The 20,996-nt window shown below is 42.5% G+C and overlaps 1 protein-coding gene across 2 annotated transcripts in view; it reads left to right on the top strand.

Annotated features, from left to right (window-relative positions):
• Positions 1 to 20,032, top strand: part of LOC110508243 (E3 ubiquitin-protein ligase rnf213-alpha) — a 51,939-nt gene extending 31,907 nt beyond the window's left edge. Inside the window, exons 34-61 of one of the 2 annotated variants that reach the window (XM_036967106.1) lie at positions 2,546 to 2,733; positions 4,459 to 4,579; positions 5,000 to 5,100; positions 5,232 to 5,411; positions 5,535 to 5,701; positions 5,886 to 5,988; positions 6,228 to 6,342; positions 6,488 to 6,695; positions 6,884 to 7,083; positions 7,306 to 7,428; positions 7,610 to 7,720; positions 8,928 to 9,170; positions 9,267 to 9,360; positions 9,771 to 9,805; positions 9,902 to 10,005; positions 10,469 to 10,625; positions 13,390 to 13,564; positions 13,884 to 13,978; positions 14,105 to 14,353; positions 14,562 to 14,691; positions 14,849 to 14,929; positions 15,079 to 15,259; positions 15,765 to 15,966; positions 16,113 to 16,190; positions 16,308 to 16,505; positions 16,884 to 16,976; positions 17,276 to 17,454; positions 19,172 to 20,032. In XM_036967106.1, the coding sequence (XP_036823001.1) occupies positions 2,546 to 2,733; positions 4,459 to 4,579; positions 5,000 to 5,100; positions 5,232 to 5,411; positions 5,535 to 5,701; positions 5,886 to 5,988; positions 6,228 to 6,342; positions 6,488 to 6,695; positions 6,884 to 7,083; positions 7,306 to 7,428; positions 7,610 to 7,720; positions 8,928 to 9,170; positions 9,267 to 9,360; positions 9,771 to 9,805; positions 9,902 to 10,005; positions 10,469 to 10,625; positions 13,390 to 13,564; positions 13,884 to 13,978; positions 14,105 to 14,353; positions 14,562 to 14,691; positions 14,849 to 14,929; positions 15,079 to 15,259; positions 15,765 to 15,966; positions 16,113 to 16,190; positions 16,308 to 16,505; positions 16,884 to 16,976; positions 17,276 to 17,454; positions 19,172 to 19,322 (4,062 nt within the window). In that variant the 3' untranslated portion in view covers positions 19,323 to 20,032. Of the gene's footprint in view, positions 1 to 2,545; positions 2,734 to 4,458; positions 4,580 to 4,999; positions 5,101 to 5,231; positions 5,412 to 5,534; positions 5,702 to 5,885; positions 5,989 to 6,227; positions 6,343 to 6,487; positions 6,696 to 6,883; positions 7,084 to 7,305; positions 7,429 to 7,609; positions 7,721 to 8,927; positions 9,171 to 9,266; positions 9,361 to 9,631; positions 9,721 to 9,770; positions 9,806 to 9,901; positions 10,006 to 10,468; positions 10,626 to 13,389; positions 13,565 to 13,883; positions 13,979 to 14,104; positions 14,354 to 14,561; positions 14,692 to 14,848; positions 14,930 to 15,078; positions 15,260 to 15,764; positions 15,967 to 16,112; positions 16,191 to 16,307; positions 16,506 to 16,883; positions 16,977 to 17,275; positions 17,455 to 19,171 lie in introns of those variants that run through there. The other variant, XM_036967107.1, reaches the window with a different exon arrangement.
• Positions 20,033 to 20,996: the final 964 nt, after the last annotated feature.

Here is a 20,996-nt window from a genome sequence, read left to right as displayed (position 1 = left end):
ATGAAGGACAGCCCAGAGATGGTAAGAATCACACTAATGAAGGACAGCCCAGAGATGGTAAGAATCACACTAGTGAAGGACAGCCCAGAGATGGTAAGAATCACGCAAGTGAAGGACAGCCCAGTGTAAGAATCACACTAGTGAAGGACAGCCCAGAGATGGTAAGAATCACACTAGTAAAGATTAGCCCAGAGATGGTAAGAATCACACTAATGAAGGACAGCCCAGAGATGGTAAGAATCACACTAGTGAAGGACAGCCCAGAGATGGTAAGAATCACACTAGTGAAGGACAGCCCAGAGATGGTAAGAATCACACTAGTGAAGGACAGCCCAGAGATGGTAAGAATCACACTAGTGAAGGACAGCCCAGAGATGGTAAGAATCACGCTAGTGAAGGACAGCCCAGTGTAAGAATCAAACTAGTGAAGGACAGCCCAGAGATGGTAAGAATCACACTAGTGAAGGACAGCCCAGTGTAAGAATCAAACTAGTGAAGGACAGCCCAGAGATGGTAAGAATCACACTAGTGAAAGACAGCCCAGAGTAAGAATCAAACTAGTGAAGGACAGCCCAGAGATGGTAAGAATCACACTAATGAAGGACAGCCCAGAGATGGTAAGAATCACACTAGTGAAGGACAGCCCAGAGATGGTAAGAATCAAACTAGCAAAGAACAGCCCAGAGATGGTAAGAATCACACTAGTGAAGGACAGCCCAGAGATGGTAAGAATCACACTAGTGAAGGACAGCCCAGAGATGGTAAGAATCACACTAGTGAAAGACAGCCCAGAGTAAGAATCAAACTAGTGAAGGACAGCCCAGAGATGGTAAGAATCACACTAATGAAGGACAGCCCAGAGATGGTAAGAATCACACAAATGAAGGACAGCCCAGAGATGGTAAGAATCACACTAGTGAAGGACAGCCCAGAGATGGTAAGAATCAAACTAGCAAAGAACAGCCCAGAGATGGTAAGAATCACACTAGTGAAGGACAGCCCAGAGATGGTAAGAATCACGCTAGTGAAGGACAGCCCAGTGTAAGAATCAAACTAGTGAAGGACAGCCCAGATATGGTAAGAATCACACTAGTGAAGGACAGCCCAGAGATGGTAAGAATCACACTAGTAAAGATTAGCTCAGAGATGGTAAGAATCACACTAATGAAGGACAGCCCAGAGATGGTAAGAATCACACTAGTGAAGGACAGCCCAGAGATGGTAAGAATCACACTAGTGAAGGACAGCCCAGAGATGGTAAGAATCACACTAGTGAAGGACAGCCCAGAGATGGTAAGAATCACGCTAGTGAAGGACAGCCCAGTGTAAGAATCAAACTAGTGAAGGACAGCCCAGAGATGGTAAGAATCACACTAGTGAAGGACAGCCCAGTGTAAGAATCAAACTAGTGAAAGACAGCCCAGAGATGGTAAGAATCACACTAGTGAAAGACAGCCCAGAGTAAGAATCACACTAGTGAAGGACAGCCCAGAGATGGTAAGAATCACACTAGTGAAGGACAGCCCAGTGTAAGAATCAAACTAGTGAAAGACAGCCCAGAGATGGTAAGAATCACACTAGTGAAGGACAACCCAGAGATGGTAAGAATCACACTAGTGAAGGACAGCCTAGAGATGGTAAGAATCAAACTAGTGAAGGACAACCCAGAGATGGTAAGAATCACACTAGTGAAGGGCAACCCAGAGATGGTAAGAATCACACTAGTGAAGGACAGCCCAGAGATGGTAAGAATCAAACTAGTGAAGGACAGCCCAGAGATGGTAAGAATCAAACTAGTGAAGGACAGCCCAGAGATGGTAAGATTGGTATTTTCCACACACTGCCACATTTAGTTATGAGAAATCAGGTTTTTTATGTTCCAAATGTTTGTATAGAGTATATATGAATGTATGATAGTAGTTGAACATACAGTATATATGAATGTATGATAGTAGTTGAACATACAGTATATATGAATGTATGATAGTAGTAGGTTATCTACAGTATGTACTGTCAAAAAAGGGAGTACTCCCTGACGAAGGCCATGCAGCCGAAACGCGTCAGATTTTTAAAACCTTTTTTCTATTGAACATGCCATACAAATAAAGCCATTTTAATGTATTATATGACTAGTGCCTTGGTCCTCCTTTCTTTTTGATGACCAATTCACCCCTTTTACCAAAGAGCCCCTTCTGTCTACCAAAATGTACTATTGTGTACCTTAGTAGCGCTTCCCTTCCTCCTCTTTCTACTAGTACAGCATATACTGTACTGCCAACATGCTGATAGAAATGTCACAGTAAACATGTCAGTAACTATACCATGTTTCTTTCTCACTCCTCTGCCAGGTTTTTAATTTTTAAAATATTTTTTGTACCTTTATTTAACTAGGCAATTCAGTTAAGAACAAATTCTTATTTTCAATGACGGCTTAGGAACAGTGGGTTAACTGCCTTGTTCAGGGGCAGAACGACCCTTGTCAGCTTGGGGATTTGAACTTGCTTCAGCCACCGCTCTAACCACTAGGCTACCCTGCCCCCCACAGGTTCTGGATGTCTATGCAGCAGTTGCCTGTGTTGAGCTCCTGGAACCCCCTGCATTGGACTCTGATGCCCAGTGCCAGGACTGGCTGAAGCAGGTGAAAAGACTGAAGGGGTCTATGGAGCTGGTCTGCTCCCAGAGAAGCCTGAAGCAGTATGGAGAGAGGAGCCGGGAACTGTTTGACTACATCTGGTGAGGGAAATGTCTCTTTGAAAGACTACAGAAGGCCATTTGACTTTATTTTGTTTATAAGAAAGTCAATATGCATTGCGAAAGAGGTGAAGACCTTCAATGTATAAAGTTCTGAATTCAAGGTGCCAGTCCATCCACACATGTTGGAATGAAGGGGTAAAGCAAGCATATCCATGATATTCAAAACGCAATAACAAAAAATATACAGTATCAGTCAAAAATTTGGACACCTACTCATTGAAGGGTTTCTATTTTCTTTTTACTATTTTCTACGTTGTAGTATTAAAAACTATGAAATAACACATATGGAATCATGTAGTAACCAAATGAGTGTTAAACACATCAAAATATATTTTAGATTCTTCAAAGTAGCCACCCGTTGCCTTGATGACAGCTTTGCACACTCTTGGCATTCTCTCAACCAGCTTCACCTGGAATGCTTTTCCAACAATCTTGAAGGAGTTCCCATATATGCTGAGCACTTGTTGGCTGCTTTTCCTTCACTCTGCGGTCCAACTCATCCCAAACCATCTCAATTGGGTTGAGGTCGGGTGATTGTGGAGGCCAGGTCATTTGATAAAGTACTCCATCACTCTCCTTCTTGGTCAAATAACCCTTACACAGCCTGGAGGTGTGTTGGTTCATTGTCATGTTGAAAAACAAATGATAGTCCCACTAAGCACAAACCAGATGGGATGGCATATTGCTGCAGAATGCTGTGGTAGCCATGCTGGTCAAGTGTGCCTTGAATTCTAAATAAATCACTGACAGTGTTACCAGCAATGCACCTTCACACCTCCTCCTCCATGCTTCACAGTGGGAACCATACACCCGGAGATCATCTGTTCACCTACTCTGCGTCAAACAAAGACAAGGACAGATTTCCACCTGTCTAATGAACATTGCTCATGTTTCTTGGTCCAAGCAAGTCTCTTCATCTTGTTGGTGTCTTCCTGTAGTGGTTTCTTTGCAGCAATTCAACCATAAAGGCCTGATTCACGCTGTATCCTCTGAACACTTGATGTTGAGATGTGTCTCTTGAACTCTGTGAAGCATTTATTTGGGCTGCAATCTGAAGTGCGGTTAACTATAATGAACGTGTCCTCTGTAACGAGGTAACTATGGGTCTTCCTTTCCTGTGGCGGTCCTCATGAGAGCCAGTTTCATCATAGCTCTTGATGGTTTTTGCGACTGCACTTGAAGAAACCTTAATGTCTTAAAGTAATGCTGGACTCTCGCTTCTCTTTGCTTATTTGAGCTGTTCTTGCCATAATATGGACTTGGTCTTTTACCAAATAGGGCTAACTTCTGTATACCACCCCTCCCTTGTCACAACACACAACTGATTGGCTCAAACGCATTAAGAAATAAAGAAATTACACAAATGAACTTTTAACAAGGCACACCTGTTAAATGAAATGCATTCCAGGTGACTACCTCATGAAGCTGGTTGAGAGAATGCCAAGAGTGTGCAAAGCTGTCATCAAGGCAAAGGGTGGCTACTTTGAAGAATCTCAAATATAAAATAATTTTTCGCTTTTTTTGGTTACTACATGATTCCATGATATGTGTTGTTTCATAGTTTTGATGTCTGTGTTTGTGTTTTGATACAATATAGAAAATAGTCAAACAAATATATGTATATATGTGTAAGTAATTGTTTGTCTGAATTAACTTTCTCCCAGAATAAGTAAAGATTTGTCCTTGTTTGTTTTGTGTCTTTAGTAATCATTGGAACCGTATCTGCATCGTCTTTCTGTTTGTGGAACACATGCTGCTAGGCTTTGAGTCTGAGGAGAGGGCGCTCAAGTCTCTGGTCCTTGATCACACTCATACCTTAGGCAAAGTGAGTTCACATAATATATATTTTGTTATTTAAGTCAACATGCCACCGATTTTACATTTTGGGCTTTGTTTCTATTTATATATTTATTTCCATCCCTTATTTCAGGTTTAGCACCCATCACTTTTTAACTATGTATATGTGAACCTGACCTCTTGAACTATGTTAACGTATTGCAATTTTCTCATTACATTGAACGTTGTGCTTAAAGGATAAATTCAGTATTTTACAAGTGAATGTTTAAACTGTTCCTAACCCTGGAACTTCAGCTAACCTTTGACACCACTAGCTAAAAACCAATGGGAGTAATGGGCGACAACTGTGTAATTTACATAACATAAAAAAAAAAAAAAACTGAAATCAACTCAATCGGTTGGATGTAATTTTAACTAATATGTGACTGCTAATTATCTCGTGTGGCAGATTCTGGCAAAAAACTCAGACGTAAAGTCGGAGGAACCATTTGCGGCCATCATTACAATACTGAAGACTTGCAAGCAAAAAGCAAGTGATCTGATTTGCAAGTAAGTCTATTTGATATCATTTATTTAGTGTAAAAAGCTATTCATATTATATGTCTACATTATTCGCTGTGGCTGATAAGCTGTATACAGAATTTGATGTTTAATGACGCCAGATATTTTTTTTTCCTTAGGTTTGGTTTCCAGTGCCGTGTGTGCATGGGCGAACCACAAGACCCGGTGGATCTGCCCTGTCACCACATCTTCTGTCTGACCTGTGTCAGAGGATGTCTCAACACAGGCCAAATGTACTGCCCCATGTGCAAACACGAACTACCAGATGACTTCCAGGTCAAAGTGTCTGAGGACATAAGGTGGGTGTGTTTTACCCTTTAAAAAAAAAACAAAAAAAAAAAAACTGGATAGCCAATGATAAAGGACATGTCTTTCCCTGTAACCGTCTTATCTGTCTAAATCTATCTATTATGGTTTTGCAGAGCTTGCATCACCCTAAACGCCCAGTTCAGGCAGAGTTGCAATGCGTTTTTCATAGACCTGGTCACTACTGTGTGCTTCAAGGACAACATCCCCCCATCAAAAGGTGTCATCCTGCACCTGTTGTCCTTCCTCATGGTCGAGACAGAACCCATCCCACTCATCAGAGGTACCCTCAACACACACATGCAATAACACACAAACGCACTAGTCAAACACATAGAGTTTAGATTCCGTTTGTTCCTGTATTCTTTTTTGACATTTTAAGCATTGAAACAGACCGGAGGGAAGATTGTGACAAAGATTAAAATGTTTTTAAATCTTTGTTCTGATTTGTATTATATTTGTTCCAGCACAAAGTCAGATACACACCAAAGATTTCTCACCATTTGATGAGTCTATGGACAAGAATCCTGTGGTGCGATCAGTGATACTCAAGCTTCTGCTCAAGTACACGTGAGTGAACCAGAAAAGAAAGTGTTGTTTAAACAATATATGCAAAAGTATGTGGACAACCCTTCAAATGAGTGCCCATGATTTTGGAATGAGATGTTTGACGAGCAGGTGTCCACATACTTTTCATCATGTAGTGTGTCACTGCAATGCTGCTGTAACCAGCAACGCAATTCAGTTTGTTTCAGATGTTATCAAACATTTCACTGAAAATTAACATTTTTTTTGTTGTGTGTTTTTAGCTTTGATGAAGTCAAAGAATATCTGCAGCAGTATTTGACATTGATAGAAGAGAGCAACATTCTAGAGGCTGAGGATAAAAATGAACTTTATGCGCTCTACATCAACTGCCTTGAGGTAGGATCTGACAGGATTTCACCCTAAATCAATGGAGTGCTATCACTATTCTATTTGTAAAAGAGGTCTTCTAACCTCAACGGAACTTTCTGGATAAATAAAGGTTAAATAAATAGAATAGATGTTTAAAACGGTTTTTCTGCAGGACTCCATGTTCGACAGAAAGCCACATGAATGCCAGAAGCCTGCAGACCAGCAGGCCTACCTGCAGAAAGAGACTGAGTTCTTGAGTCACTTCCTGGACTCTGTCACTGCGTCGGCTGAGACTGTCACAATAGAGTACCTGCAACAGATCGCGAGGGTCCGTCTATGCCTGGACACGGCTGCACACTTGCTCCATAGCACACAGTCTGGTAAAAACACTCAGTCAATATGGCGTCACGAATTCTGATCCTTGTTGCTTTACAAATTGTGCTTGTTGGTGTGAATTAATTATATATATATATCTTTTTTTTTATACGGAATGTTTTATAAGGAATACTTGCAATCACTTTGACTGACTGATCCAAGATCTGTCCTCGGTTCCTCATATTGTGTGCAGGGGAATGTGAAAATCGTCAGGATGCGGTCGAGGAGTTCCTGTGTGCTGTTAGGAGCCTGTGTAAGGAGAGTAAGAACGACTGGTACAGGGTGTACCTGATCCGCAACATCAGCAGCCAGCAGGGTGTAGAGTATGTCCAGAGAATGCTGAGGGATACAGAGACGTACAGGTGGCTTTTTCCTGAAGAGGTGCAGCAACAGGTACATCACAGGGTTTCATGAAATGTACATACAACCCCATTTTTTTTTTTTTTTTACTGTTGAAAATCCCCCATTGATCCTGTTTTCTGTCCTCTAGTGTTTACAAACATGTTTCTAAAGAGGGACCTGAGTGGGTTAGATACAACAATGTGTATTTCTTAGCTAGTACTGTGAAGGACGATGTTATAGATATCAGGGTCTCTTCCATCGTCTTGCATGCAGAATGAAGATGTTGGCCAGATGGACCAGTATCTCGTCTATGGAGACGACTACCAGGTTATCCGCGAGGCTGTTGCCAAAGCAGTACTAGAGGACAGTGTGCAGGAGATTGAGGATACCTGTCAGGTATTAGTAAACTCCACTAAACTTAATACCACTGTATGTAATGTGTGTGTGTATTAGTTTTATTACAATGTGTAGTGTGTGTGTGTGTGTGTGTATTCGTTTTATTAAAACTATTTCTAACCTAAGATTTTATGGATGTTTGGTGAATTTGTCCTCAGCTTTGTGTGTTGTTTTGTTGTAGAGATGTACTGCACCTGCAAGGAGGCGGACCTTGTATATCCTGCTGGCTCTTTTCAGAGAAGTCACCAGTCTGTACCGAGCAGCCAACACAGGCCTCCACCCCACCCCTAAGGTAGGAACACAGGCCTCTACCCCACCCTTAAGGTAGGAACACAGGCCTCTACCCGCCCCTAAGGTAGGAACACAGGCCTCTACTCCGCCCCTAAGGTAGGAACACAGGCCTCTACTCCGCCCCTAAGGTAGGAACACAGGCCTCCACCCTGCCCCTAAGGTAGGAACACAGGCCTCTACCCCACCCCTAAGGTAGGAACACAGGCCTCTACCCCACCCTTAAGGTAGGAACACAGGCCTCTACCCGCCCCTAAGGTAGGAACACAGGCCTCTACCCGCCCCTAAGGTAGGAACACAGGCCTCTACCCGCCCCTAAGGTAGGAACACAGGCCTCTACCCGCCCCTAAGGTAGGAACACAGGCCTCTACCCGCCCCTAAGGTAGGAACACAGGCCTCTACCCGCCCCTAAGGTAGGAACACAGGCCTCTACCCGCCCCTAAGGTAGGAACACAGGCCTCTACCCGCCCCTAAGGTAGGAACACAGGCCTCCACCCCACCCCTAAGGTAGGAACACAGGCCTCTACCCCACCCTTAAGGTAGGAACACAGGCCTCTACCCGCCCCTAAGGTAGGAACACAGGCCTCTACCCGCCCCTAAGGTAGGAACACAGGCCTCTACTCCGCCCCTAAGGTAGGAACACAGGCCTCTACTCCGCCCCTAAGGTAGGAACACAGGCCTCCACCCTGCCCCTAAGGTAGGAACACAGGCCTCTACCCCACCCTCAAGGTAGGAACACAGGCCTCCACCCCACCCCTAAGGTAGGAACACAGGCCTCTACCCGCCCCTAAGGTAGGAACACAGGCCTCCACCCCACCCTTAAGGTAGGAACACAGGCCTCCACCCCACCCTTAAGGTAGGAACACAGGCCTCCACCCCACCCTTAAGGTAGGAACACAGGCCTCCACCCCACCCCTAAGGTAGGAACACAGGCCTCCACCCCACCCCTAAGGTAGGAACACAGGCCTCCACCCCACCCCTAAGGTAGGAACACAGGCCTCCACCCCACCCCTAAGCTATACACATTGGACCACCTCCTTCAACTCAACATCCGAGGGAAAACTGTTAGCCCACAACTAACGATAGAGTTGGCAAACTATTCCGATTTTGAAGTTACAATAGTTATACTTTGAATTCTATTTATATTTGTAGACTTCAGAAAATCCCAATTACACTTATCCAAAATGTCTGACTTTGTTTTACTCCTCCAGCAATGCAAAGCACTTGATGACTTCATCGAGGGATCAAGGTACCTACATCGCAGGGAAGTGAGGGACTTTGCCAAAGAATTGGTTCACAACAGGATGGGAGGACTGAGTGTCCTGGCAGACCGGTCCAGTGTGGAGCACACCCTTATAGAGCTGGCTGTCCACATGTCTGCTGTGCTGCTCACTGGGACAGAAGGGCTGCTCACACCTCTACAGCAGCTTGGCCTGTCTCCCAACAATATGCTGGTATGATTCTCATCAGCACCTGTCAATATCTTACATTGACTTTCTCCTTGTTGACTGTGGGAGTTGTCTTTTATCTGCTTATGTCTACCCCAACAGAGTGCCTTTCTACCCACAATGCCTGAGGACATGCTGGCTGTCGCTCAAAGGCTTATAACACCGAATAAAGTGGATTATGGACTCTCCTGGTACTGTAAGTACAGACATTTTGAATCCTAACCTGATAAACGCTTGTACTGTAACTTGAACTTTGAGTTAATCATCGGAGGTACACCTCTGTGAAATGTTATTTGTTAACATCGTGCTACAGGAAGTGTTTAGACAGTAACTGTAACAGTAACAGTAACTGTGTTGGATATCTACCGTTGGAAATTGATTGTTATTTTCAGATTCAGCTAATATAATTTTGGGTCAAAAACAATAACATTTCTGTATAAGCTCAGTTTTGACTCGAATCTCAACAGCTTGTCCGAATGGTCACCCTTGTGTTGTGGATATCTACCGTTGGAAATTGATTGTTATTTTCAGATTCAGCTAATATAATTTTGGGTCAAAAACAATAACATTTCTGTATAAGCTCAGTTTTGACTCAAATCTCAACAGCTTGTCCGAATGGTCACCCCTGTGTTGTGGATAAGGTAAGCAAAGTTCTTCATGTAAAATTGCGTTAGTTTTAATATTTTATGTTCGTTAGCTAAGCAAACAGCCAACTGATTTTACCCACTCTATTGCAGTGTGGTCAACCCACCCATAAGGCAAAATGTCTAGAGTGTGAGGCGGAGATTGGAGGGGAGAACCATGTTCCCTTGACTGGTTTCCGGAAGATGGAGCTACAGCAGTAAGTCAGCTCTCTCTAAGGGCCCGACATTGATATTACTGCCAAAGCATCAGAGTAGGAGTGCTGATCTAAGATCAGTTTGGCCTTTAAAATTATACTAAACGAAAGACAGGAGGGACCTGATCCTAGATCAGCATTCCCACACTCTTAGAAAAATGGTTTCTTCATCTATCCCCATAGGATAACTCTTCGAATAACCCTTTTTGGTTCCAGGTTTGAACCCTTTTGGTTCCAGGTAGAACCCTTTTGGTTCCAGGTAGAACCCTTTTGGTTCCAGGTAGAACCCTTTTGGTTCCATGTACAATTCTTTCCACCCCAAAGGGTCCAACCTGGAACCAAAAAGGGTTCCTATGAAGACAAGAACCCTTTTGGAACCCTTTTTTTCTTATAGTGTTTTCTGATACGTTTGATACATGGCTCCAGATCTCATGTCACGACCAAAAACTGGAATGTGTCCTCTTAGGGGAGATCTCACAAGGACTGGCCACATCCTGGGAGACCCTGAGAGGAGGGACAACCCAGACACCCTGGACACCAAAAACATGTCCCACACCCCCTTCATCCTGGTCAGACTGCTCACCCACCTGGCCATGCTGAGAGGGGCCTCAGAGCAGCCACAGGTAGGCCATCTTGTCTGCCAAAAGCTGCCAACTCTTTCTAGCTTTATGGGTCCAGTGTGTGAAAGAACAGTACCTTAATTAAGTAGGGAGTCCACCCACACTGCCAAGAGTGATTGCTTTGGTGATGAAATTCCATTTCCTTGTAATATAAAATACATTTTACCAATAGAAATATTGGTAAAATGTTCAGTGGGTTCTTTCTTGGACATATCAACATTAAAGTCGGATTTCATAACATTATACATCTAATTTATAAGCATCGAGCTCTATTGACATAGCGGTGCAGGTTTCTAGTAACAACTTTTGAGGATTTTATATATTTGGGGTATTAGCCTTCAAAAGTTGTTTCTGCGGTTTGCATGACTAACTGAATTAAATGTAAAAGGCTTTGAAAATAAAAAGCTTGGTATACGCTCAGTGCTCAGTTGACATTTCAGAGATACGCTAGTTTTTGTGAGAAATATTTGAAAAAGAACATGCAATAATTTAGTCTCAAAATCTACCTCTAATTGTTTTTAAATGTCCTGTGGGTTCGAGAAGAAAGAACGAGTTCAACAGGAAAGTTTGCCTGTCAGGTAGCCTTAATTCTTGCACAGAATCCAGCTTAGCTGATGCAGAATCCAGCTTAGCTGATGCAGAATCCAGCTTAGCTGATGCAGAATCCAGCTTAGCTGATGCAGAATCCAGCTTAGCTGATGCAGAATCCAGCTTAGCTGATGCAGAATCCAGCTTAGCTGATGCAGAATCCAGCTTAGCCGATGCAATACCATTGTTGTTTTTTTTGTACCTTTGTTTAACTAAGTCAGTTAAGAACAAATTCTTATTTTCAATGACGGCCCTAGGAACAGTGGGTTAACTGCCCATCGAGACATGAGGCTTGGACCACTGACAGATTTGTCAGCTCGGTGGTTTGAACTTGCTACCTTCCGGTTACTAATCCAACTCTCTAACCACTAGGCTACCCTGCCGCCCCACAATGTTCAACATTTCTGACCACTTTTTTTCTCTCTGGACCCATTTGATTTAGTCCCCCTAGTTCTGACCATCCAACGAGGGTAAAAACTCTGTTAACTTCTTAACAGATTGTGATCAAGACATGAGGCTTGGACCACTGGGTTTCTTAGAGGATTATCTATACCAGAGCATGAAAGGGAGGACCATCTTCAGTGAATTTCATAAAAAATAGTGAAACAGTAAAAAGTTATCCTTTAGATAAAACCATACTAAACATTTTTACGTCTCCAAATCATTTATTAAAACACACTGTTTTGCAATGAAGGTCTACAGTAGTCTCAATAGCACTCTGGAGGGTAGCACCATGGTGCAGCCGGAGAACAGGTACGGTTCTCACCCCCTTCAATAGATTTAGACAGTAATTATGGCAACTTCCGGAGGACATCCTCCAAACTATCAGAGCTCTTGCACCACCCAATCAAAGGATCAGAAAATTAATCGAGTACTGAAAGCATAAGCTACAGCTAGCTAGCACTGCAGTGCATAAAATGTGATGAGTAGTTGACTCAAAGAGCGATAAAGACAATAGTTGAACAGTTTTGAACAAATGAATTACTTAGCTAGCTAGTTTAGCCTACTCAAACACGCGGCTCAAACTTTTCCAAGTCAAGGTAAGCTTTTGGTTTTATATATGTATTGCCACCAGGGCCCGCCGGTGTAACTGCTAAACTGCTTGCTGACTGTACTATGTACAGCAAGATTGTAGCGGGTTTACTAACGCTTTAGTTCTAGTAGCTATGTTGACTATGACGTTAGCTAATATGGTGACAACACTGTAGGCTGTGTTTAGCAGTTGGATATTATTTTACCCATTGGTCAAAATATGTGTTTTTGAATGGGACAACCTACCATAAGTAAATTGAAATTGTGTACCATTGTTTACTCAATTATATAGCTCACAATAAGACCTGTATAGATGTAGCATCAGTCAGCTTGTTAGTTTATATTTTTTTACTCATTTCAAATGTTCTATTGCAAATGAAATCCAAAGAAGTTTATAGAAGGCAGTATTTCACAATTAATATTCTCCGAAAGTCAGTATGAAGGTTTGCGCTCAGGCTAGAATGAAAGGTGGCTGGTGCGTAGGAGAAAAAATATCTATAGAGCTCAAAAGGTCGTCGCACTTTAAAACCACGAAAAGGAATAACCCAACGAGGTTGAGATGCAAGATAAATATATTTCATTAGTAGTAAAGGACATTTATGCCACGTTTTTAAACCTCATTCGTTATCTCCAGCACCTAACCAACGTTTTACAATATGTGAAAATAGCACAATTTCTATGATCCGCGGTTCAAAAGATAAGGAGGTCCTAAAAGAACACTTCTCTGTGACATCACAGGGTAGGATTAAAAGTTTTAAAAAAAACAGTGATTTTCGAAAAAACCTGCAACAAGTGTCTATCCAGAGGCAGGGTGTTTTCTTGCTCCCCACGTCACCGCAAATCTCATAGTGTTTGGAGAGAAAAAAAAACATTTTCAAAAACAGTGATTTAACTTTTGATGATGTCGTCGGGGAGAACTTTTTAACTAAAAGGCTGAAACGTATGCTCTTTATTTAGTTTTTAATGAAAATAAAAAGAATGTTCAAACGGCCTTATTTACTTGACAGCGTCAAGTTCAACGGCCATATTTTTTAAACATTTCATATCAAGAGACACTGAAACAGGAGCCCTATCCTTCTCTATACCTTGCACTTTCACCCTCTTGTATTCTTTCCTGCAATAATCTCCCTGTTTTTTTTCTTTCTAGTCCATCCAGCAGATCATCCAGCCTCCAGTCCAGGACGCCTGCCAATTTCTGATTTGTCACCTGCTGAAAGACATGGATCAGCTGACCAAAGCCCTGGGGAAGGGAAATGATGACACGGTCACCACCGTCCACCTGATAGTCAGATCCATTCTGGAACCACCACCGACCAATCAATGTAAGGACGTTCATTTCAAAAAGGAATTGTTTGAGTTTGGCAGGTACTCACACTCAAGCTATAAAAAGGAGGGGAAAAAACAAGAAGGCCGAGATGTAAAAGATACATTATTTAATTCCACGCTGGAAAGAATACAAAGTGCCATTGTAAAGTTTTAAAAAATTATTATTTTTATATTTTAGTATATATTTTGTTCTTTTTTTATGGCTTAAGTGCAAGTACCTGCTGAACTCTGCTGGTTACAATGATGAAAGCTAAAAATGCTTGGAGACTGTATAGCGCACCAGTAGCCCCATCATTGACTAGTCTTTGTTTCTAGTGCCGGCTGGCAATGATCCCCAACTCTCAACTAAAGAGGCAAGAGATACCTGGGAGACAACTGTTGCTACTGACATCATCACTCCTCAGTTGAAGGCGAGTCCTTTTGGATAATATTTGGCTAATATTTGGCAGTTGGCTAGTACTGTACAGCGTGATTTAAAGATATTCTATTCCAGCTTTGACAAGAACCATGACAACCATTTGTGTGTGTCATCACAGAAACTTGACCAGCAGCTGAGGGAGGTGAACGCCACCATCAGAGACGACTCCCGTGTCTCCTCTAACTTCGTCATGAGGGTGACATTTGGGGACGAGTGTCCGTTGTCCTCCCTGTCTCAGGGCTCCCAGGTCCACTGTTCAGGGGTTTGGAGCTGCAGAGAGAGGGTGTCCCTACTCAGTCTCACCCACATCGTAGAACAGAATGACGGAAAGGACAAGCTGCCATTACTCTGGAGGTTCCTACAGAAGGTAAACCGCCATGAACTGTCTTTTGGGGTTTTTCGTAAACGCTCTGTAAGTATGTATACTGTAACTATGTATTATTATGAAATGTGCTCTTTCTTGCTATATTTTATGTGGTAAAATGTCAACAGCATACTTTAATGGTTTCTTTGTGATTCTGGGACATTTTTAAATCACATGATCGGCTGCGTTATTTCATTTGGTGATTGAACAGGAGGCGGAGTTCCGGCAGGTCAAGTTCCTTCCACATATCCTGGCCCTACAGAAGAGTCTGGTGAAAAAGTTCCAGAACTCATCAGACCTGATGGATGTCTCCATCAGAGAGTTCATCCAACGACAGTCAGGTAACTGCATCGTAACCATCCATCCTTGGTACTATGCAACAATAGTTACCAGCCGAGTTATTGACGATTTGCCCAATTTCATATAGATTTCCTTAAAAACAGAATTTTGTGAATTTTTTTTTTTTTTTGTTCTCAATAAATGTTTATCTTCTAACAGGACCAATGAGAGTGTGGTATGAGAAGCACGTCCAGATATTTCTGAACACGTGGAACCTGCTCAGAGTATCTGTAGCCACCAGTGAGTTACCCTGTCCTCTATAAAACATGGCAGGTTGCCCTGTCGACCAGAATTAATAGTCAAATACAATAATCTATTGTTTAGTGTGTGTTTTTGACCGCCCCTGTCTGTGAATCATGAACGTTTTCATTGTGTGTGTGTGTGTGTAGATGAGATAAAGATCCCAGAAGACTTCTGGAAGGATGATTTGGACCTGGACAGTGACCTCCAGTACCTCCTGCCGCGGCGCCAGGGTCCAGGCTTGTGTTCCACGGCTCTGCTAAGCTACCTGGTGGCCCTTCACAATGAGCTGCTGCACTCTGTGGACCGCCACACTGGGGAAGACACCAGGTACACTAATGAAGAATGAGAGAGAGTTCCACCGAAAGCTTACTTAAAGAGACATTTTTAAATGGCCAGCTACTGTTATAATCTCCACCAGCCACAGCCAGAAGAGGACTGGCCCCCCCCTCATAGCCTGGTTCCTCTCTAGGTTACTTCCTAGGTTCTCGCCTTTCTAGGGAGTTTTTCCCTAGCCACCGTGCTTCTACACCTGCATTGCTTGCTGTTTGGGGTTTTAGGCTGTGTTTCTGTATAAGCACTGCATCTGCTGATGTAAAAAGGGCTTTATAAAATACATTTGATTTCAATTAGATTGTTTACTCAAAACGATATGTTAGGATTTTGTTCATTTGTTCAAATGACCATTTGCATCATCACCACAGTTTTTTGCTCTACTGAAAAGCGCTCAATTAGTGAAGAATTGGGGATTGTGGACAAATGATCAAAACATGGGAAGCAATGAATAAAGCATAAAACAAATAGGTTAAAGCCCGTTGACTTTCTGCATCAACAGCTACAAGGTGAGCCTGTCAGAGCTGACAGAGCTGCATGTGATCCGCTATGAACTGGAGAAGGACCTGCTGCCCCTGGTGCTGTCTAACTGCCAGTACAGCCTGGAGCGTGGCAAGGAGACCCTGTCTGAGTACGACCTGCCCAAGATCCAGCAGCAGGTTCTGACCCGTTTCCTGCAGGGCAAGCCTCTCATCACACTGACTGTAAGTTCAGGGCCTGGTTCCATTTCAGTCCCTGGTCACGTTCCATAGTTCCTACCCCTTCAGTGTTCACAGATCTGAGTGGAATATTGGACTATAGTTGACGATAATATGGCACTCACTGACTGAACCAATGTGTTGACTTTCAGGGAATCCCCACTCTGGTCACCAGACACGAGAGAGATTATGACATCATTTTCAAAATGGTGAAAGGAAACGTGTCTCAGGCAAGTCGTTCTTCATCATCAAACTTGTTTTTGTTTATTACTCTTAATATGGCATGTGATTATTCACGTCACTTTACAAAACAAAAAAAAATATAGAAATGTTGTTGTTTCTTTTAGGAGCATCTGCCGTCCCTGACCCTCACAGCCCTGTCCAGGGATCTGCAGTCGTACAGTGAGGTGTGTGAAGCCCTGAAGGCTGTGGAGCTGGCTCTGGGCTTCCTGTCCATGACTGGGGGAGTTTCCCAGATGCCCCTGGACTGCTACCTGGAGGACATGCTGAAGATGGGCGAGCAGATGGATCCTCACATCTTAAAGGTGACACAGCCACACCATTTATAATATTACATGAAACACATGACTTGGTCGGTCAATATCAACTTAAACTGAGGACTAGGCAACAGGATGTTGTCACGAACAGCACTGCAGACATTGAGATGAACGTGATGCAATTACGTCTCTCTCTCACACTGTCACACAGAGAGTATCTGTGCATGCGCACGGCTGTGCGATTCACTCTGCTACAACGTGAACCAAAACAGCAGAGAGGTTTAGCCTCGCACTTCAACGCTCTTAGTTGTTTAGAAATCAACCAGATATTGCTGTTTTTTTTATTTTGTGCATCGCTAATTCTACCAAGTGGTGAATTGTTTTCAATGTTCGTAACGTGTGTTCTATGCGGTGCCGTTTCTGTAGGCTCTGGGCAGGTGCAGTCTGAAGCACGGTGTGGCTCTGTGGCAGCTCCTGTCTTCCCTCAAATCAGAGAACATGCTGAAGAGTCTGAAGAGGGTAAGACGTTCAGACCAACCAACGAGATAGAGAACATGACACAATCATCCACAAAACATGACACAATCATCCACAAAACATGACACAATCATCCACAAAACATGTCACAATCATCCACAAAACATGACACAATCATCCACAAAACATGACACAATCATCCCTAAAACAACGTGACTGTGTCAATTGTGTGAGCTTTTCTGAGAGAGGGTTCAATGTTTTAAACCCAAACGTATTACATTGTAAAATTTTAAGGTGGTATTTGCACAGCTGAGAGTTTCCCCCCCTCTCTCCTCTTCAAGGACCCTTTCTCTGGGGTGTCTACAGAGTACCAGCAGCCCCTGGAGGAGGAACAGAAGAGGCTGCTCCAGGGATTCATCTCCAAGGGTCACGTTGACACCTGGCTACTGGAGATGCACGAGTTCCTCCTGCTGAATCTGGGGAAACCACATGTCTCAGACACCTACAAACCAGACTGGAGGTGAGGTCAAATGGCAACCATGGAGGAACTCTGGGTCAAATCATAGGTTCCAAACCATGCAACGATAAAGGGATAGTTCACTTTACCAGTTTGGCTTGTTTTGTGGCTAACATTTTTTTGGGGGAGTATGTAGCAATCATAGCAATAAGAATGAACAGAACGGGTTTGGAAGCTTTAACCCTGGCAATGGATTGGTAAACTCATGGGTACACTTGCAATGGCTGCCTGGTATTGTGATGCAATAATTTTGGTATTTTGGAATGTTCTATCAAATGATGCTAACGGATGTGGCTCATGCAATGGAATGTCTTTTTTTGTAATTTAAGTAATAAGGAACAAGTGGCAGTGCTGTATCATGAATACAGTCACGGGTAAATGGCGGCGTCTGACCCGGCGCGCGATAAATCAAATGTATTTATATAGCCCTTCTTACATTAGCTGATATATCAAAGTGCTGCACAGAAACCCAGCCTAAAACCCCAAACAGCAAGCAATGTAGGTGCAGAAGCACGGTGGCTAGGAAAAACTCCCTAGAAAGGCCAGAACCTAGGAAGAAACCTAGAGAGGAACCAGGCTCTGAGTGGTGGCCAGTCCTCTTCTGGCTGTGCCGGGTGGAGATTATAACAGAACATGGCCAAGATGTTCAAATGTTCATAGGGTCGAGGGTGCAGCAAGTCAGCACCTCAGGAGTAAATGTCCGTTGGCTTTTCATAGCTGATCATTCAGAGTATCTCTACCGTTCCTGCTGTCTCTAGAGAGTTGAAATCAGCAGGGCTTTGACAGGTAGCACGTCCGGTGAACAGGTCAGGGTTGTTTTCCATTTAGCTCTACGACCCCCATAAGTGTCACAGGACTCGTCTCAAGGTAACCCATACAAACAAATGGAAGTAGTTTTGTGCCGACAAAAATAAGGAGTTAAATATGTGTCCAAAAATGTTTTTGAATTCCTGAGCTTTCTTATATATGGGAATGGTTAAAGTGCCTCTGCATATATGATGAACAGAGAGTAGCAGAAGCGTTAAAAAGAGGGGTTGGCGGGTGGTGGGACACAATGCAGATAGCCCGGTTAGCCAATGTGCGGGAGCACTGGTTGGTTGGCCCAATTGAGGTAGTATGTGCATGAATGTAAAGTTAAAGTGACAGGGCATATATGATTAACAGAGAGCAGCAGCAGCGTAAAAGAGGCATTGGGGGGGCACACAATGCAAATAGTCCGGGTAACTATTTGGTTACCTGTTCAGGAGTCTTATGGCTTGGGGGTAAAAACTGTTCCAATACTCTACTTAGCAAACTAGTGCCATTCGTTTTGTTATCAAAGCCCCTTATATCACCCACCACTGCGACCTGTATGCTCTCGTCGGCTGGCCCTCACTACATATTTGGCGCCAGACCCACTGGCTCCAGGTCATCTATAAGGCTATGCTAGGTAAAGCTCCGCCTTATCTCAGCTCATTTGTCACGATAACAACACCCACCATTTGCACACACTCTATATAGACTTTCTTTTTTTTCTGTTGTGTTATTGACTGTATGTTTGTTTATTCCATGTGTAACTCTGTTGTTTGTGTTGAACTGCTTTGCTTTATCTTTGCCAGGTCGCAGTTGTAAATGAGAACTTGTTCTCAACTAGCTTACCTGGTTAAATATATTTTTTTTTTAATAGTCTGAGGTCTGAAATCACAAGACTTTTCCTCTCTCTCTCATTCTACCTTGTTAGTGTCAAAGAGACGTTGGCTGGATACATGGACCGCAAAGGAGTAGAAGTCCTGCCTGACGTGGAGGCCTCCTTCCCAGACAAGATACTCCTCTCACAGATTGTAGAGACCTGGAAATTCACTGTGACTTACCAACAGGAATGGATGGCGTAGTTGATCAACTGTCCATTTGAATGTAAATGGCTACTATAAACAATCAGGGAAATGTTAGAATAGATAACAGGAGTAGCCTGTCATAAACACGATTTGTTATTAGCCATTAAGTGATAGCACAAGTGATCGCACAGTACAGTATGTGCACCACCGACACTCCAGATGCATATGTAAATGGTAAATATGAAGAATCATGCCTTCCTCCATGCAAAAAAACTGCTTTGAATGTGATTTTCCTTGACTGTTAAAAGTAATAGTTTAGTGAATATTTTTTTATGTTCATTTTTGGGGGAAATATAGTTGACTTTGAGATTCTATTCAAACTTTTCTATTTTTTTTTGATGCAGTGTAAAATTGTTTATATTTTTATGTTATGCTCTCGTTTTTACCTCGTTTTTTTTTTTTAAATAGGTTCGCAATCTTCAGACTTGTTATTTGGCGTTTCTTCCAAGATAATATATCCTGACACCATTGACTTTAGATCAGTGGGCGCTATGGGTCCATTTTGTCTAATTTGCAGCCTTGTTAGTGAAATGCACGACATTAGAATTGTATCTGGTTGAGAATTCAGTATAGCCCTCATCTCCATTAGTTTTTTGTTCTGATTGAATATGAGTAGATTCTTTGCTTTGTCTTAAATCATTTGTCCAATCATGACCTCCTGAAATAAAGGGGCTGGAGCCATCATCTCACTTTGAGATTCAATTACATCATGGCTGTCCTTCACTGTTTTCCACCACAGAGAGAAAGCTATTCCAAAACTTAGTTAAAATGTCAAATCAAATTAAATAAATAATTTGCACTCATTTTTTATAGGGTTTTCACTTTGTTTTTAAAAGGGTAAGTTCTTTAAAATTGATGTTTGGGTCAAAATTAAGTTCATCTTAAATGAATGAACATTTACCCTTTTAATGTGGTCAGTCCAGTTTAGATCATAAAAGCATATCATGGACACAATCATCCAAAACACAATCAAGATTGCTTTCACTTTAGGGCCTAATTAATTAATTTAAATTAACTGATTTCCTTACATGAACTGTAACTCTGTAAACTCTTTGAAATTGTTGCGTTTTAAATATACTGAAAGCAATCTTGATTGTGTTTTGGATGAAGTTGTGTCCATGATGTGCTTTTATGATCTAAACCGGACACGTTAAGGGTAATTGTTCAATTGTATATCCATTTTTATATGATCAATCATTTGCACAGGGTTTCCATTTAATTTGAACTTGATAAAATGGCACGGTTCTTCCATGGCCTGCACACTCAGACATGTCACCCATTGAGCATGTTCGGGATGCTCTGGATTGACGTGTACGACAGCGTGTTCCAGTTCCCGCCAATATCCAGCTACTTTGCACAGCTATTGAAGAGGAGTGGGACAACATTCCACACGCCACGATCAACTCTATGCGAAGGAGGTGTTAACCTGCATGAGGCAAATGGTGGTCACACAACCAGTCAGTATATTTTCTGATCCATGCCCCTACCTTTTTTAATGGTATCTGTATTCCCAGTCATGTGAAATCCATAGATTAGGCACTAATGAATGTATTTAAATGGATTGATTTCCTTATATGAACTGTAACTCGGTAAAATCTTTGAAATTGTTGCATGTTGTGATTTAAATATACTGAACAAAAATATAATCTATGGATTTCACATGACTGGGAA

Source organism: Oncorhynchus mykiss, chromosome 28 (genome assembly GCF_013265735.2).
Source record: "Oncorhynchus mykiss isolate Arlee chromosome 28, USDA_OmykA_1.1, whole genome shotgun sequence".
Lineage (NCBI taxonomy): Eukaryota > Metazoa > Chordata > Actinopteri > Salmoniformes > Salmonidae > Oncorhynchus > Oncorhynchus mykiss.
This window is presented reverse-complemented; position numbering and strand designations above follow the sequence as displayed.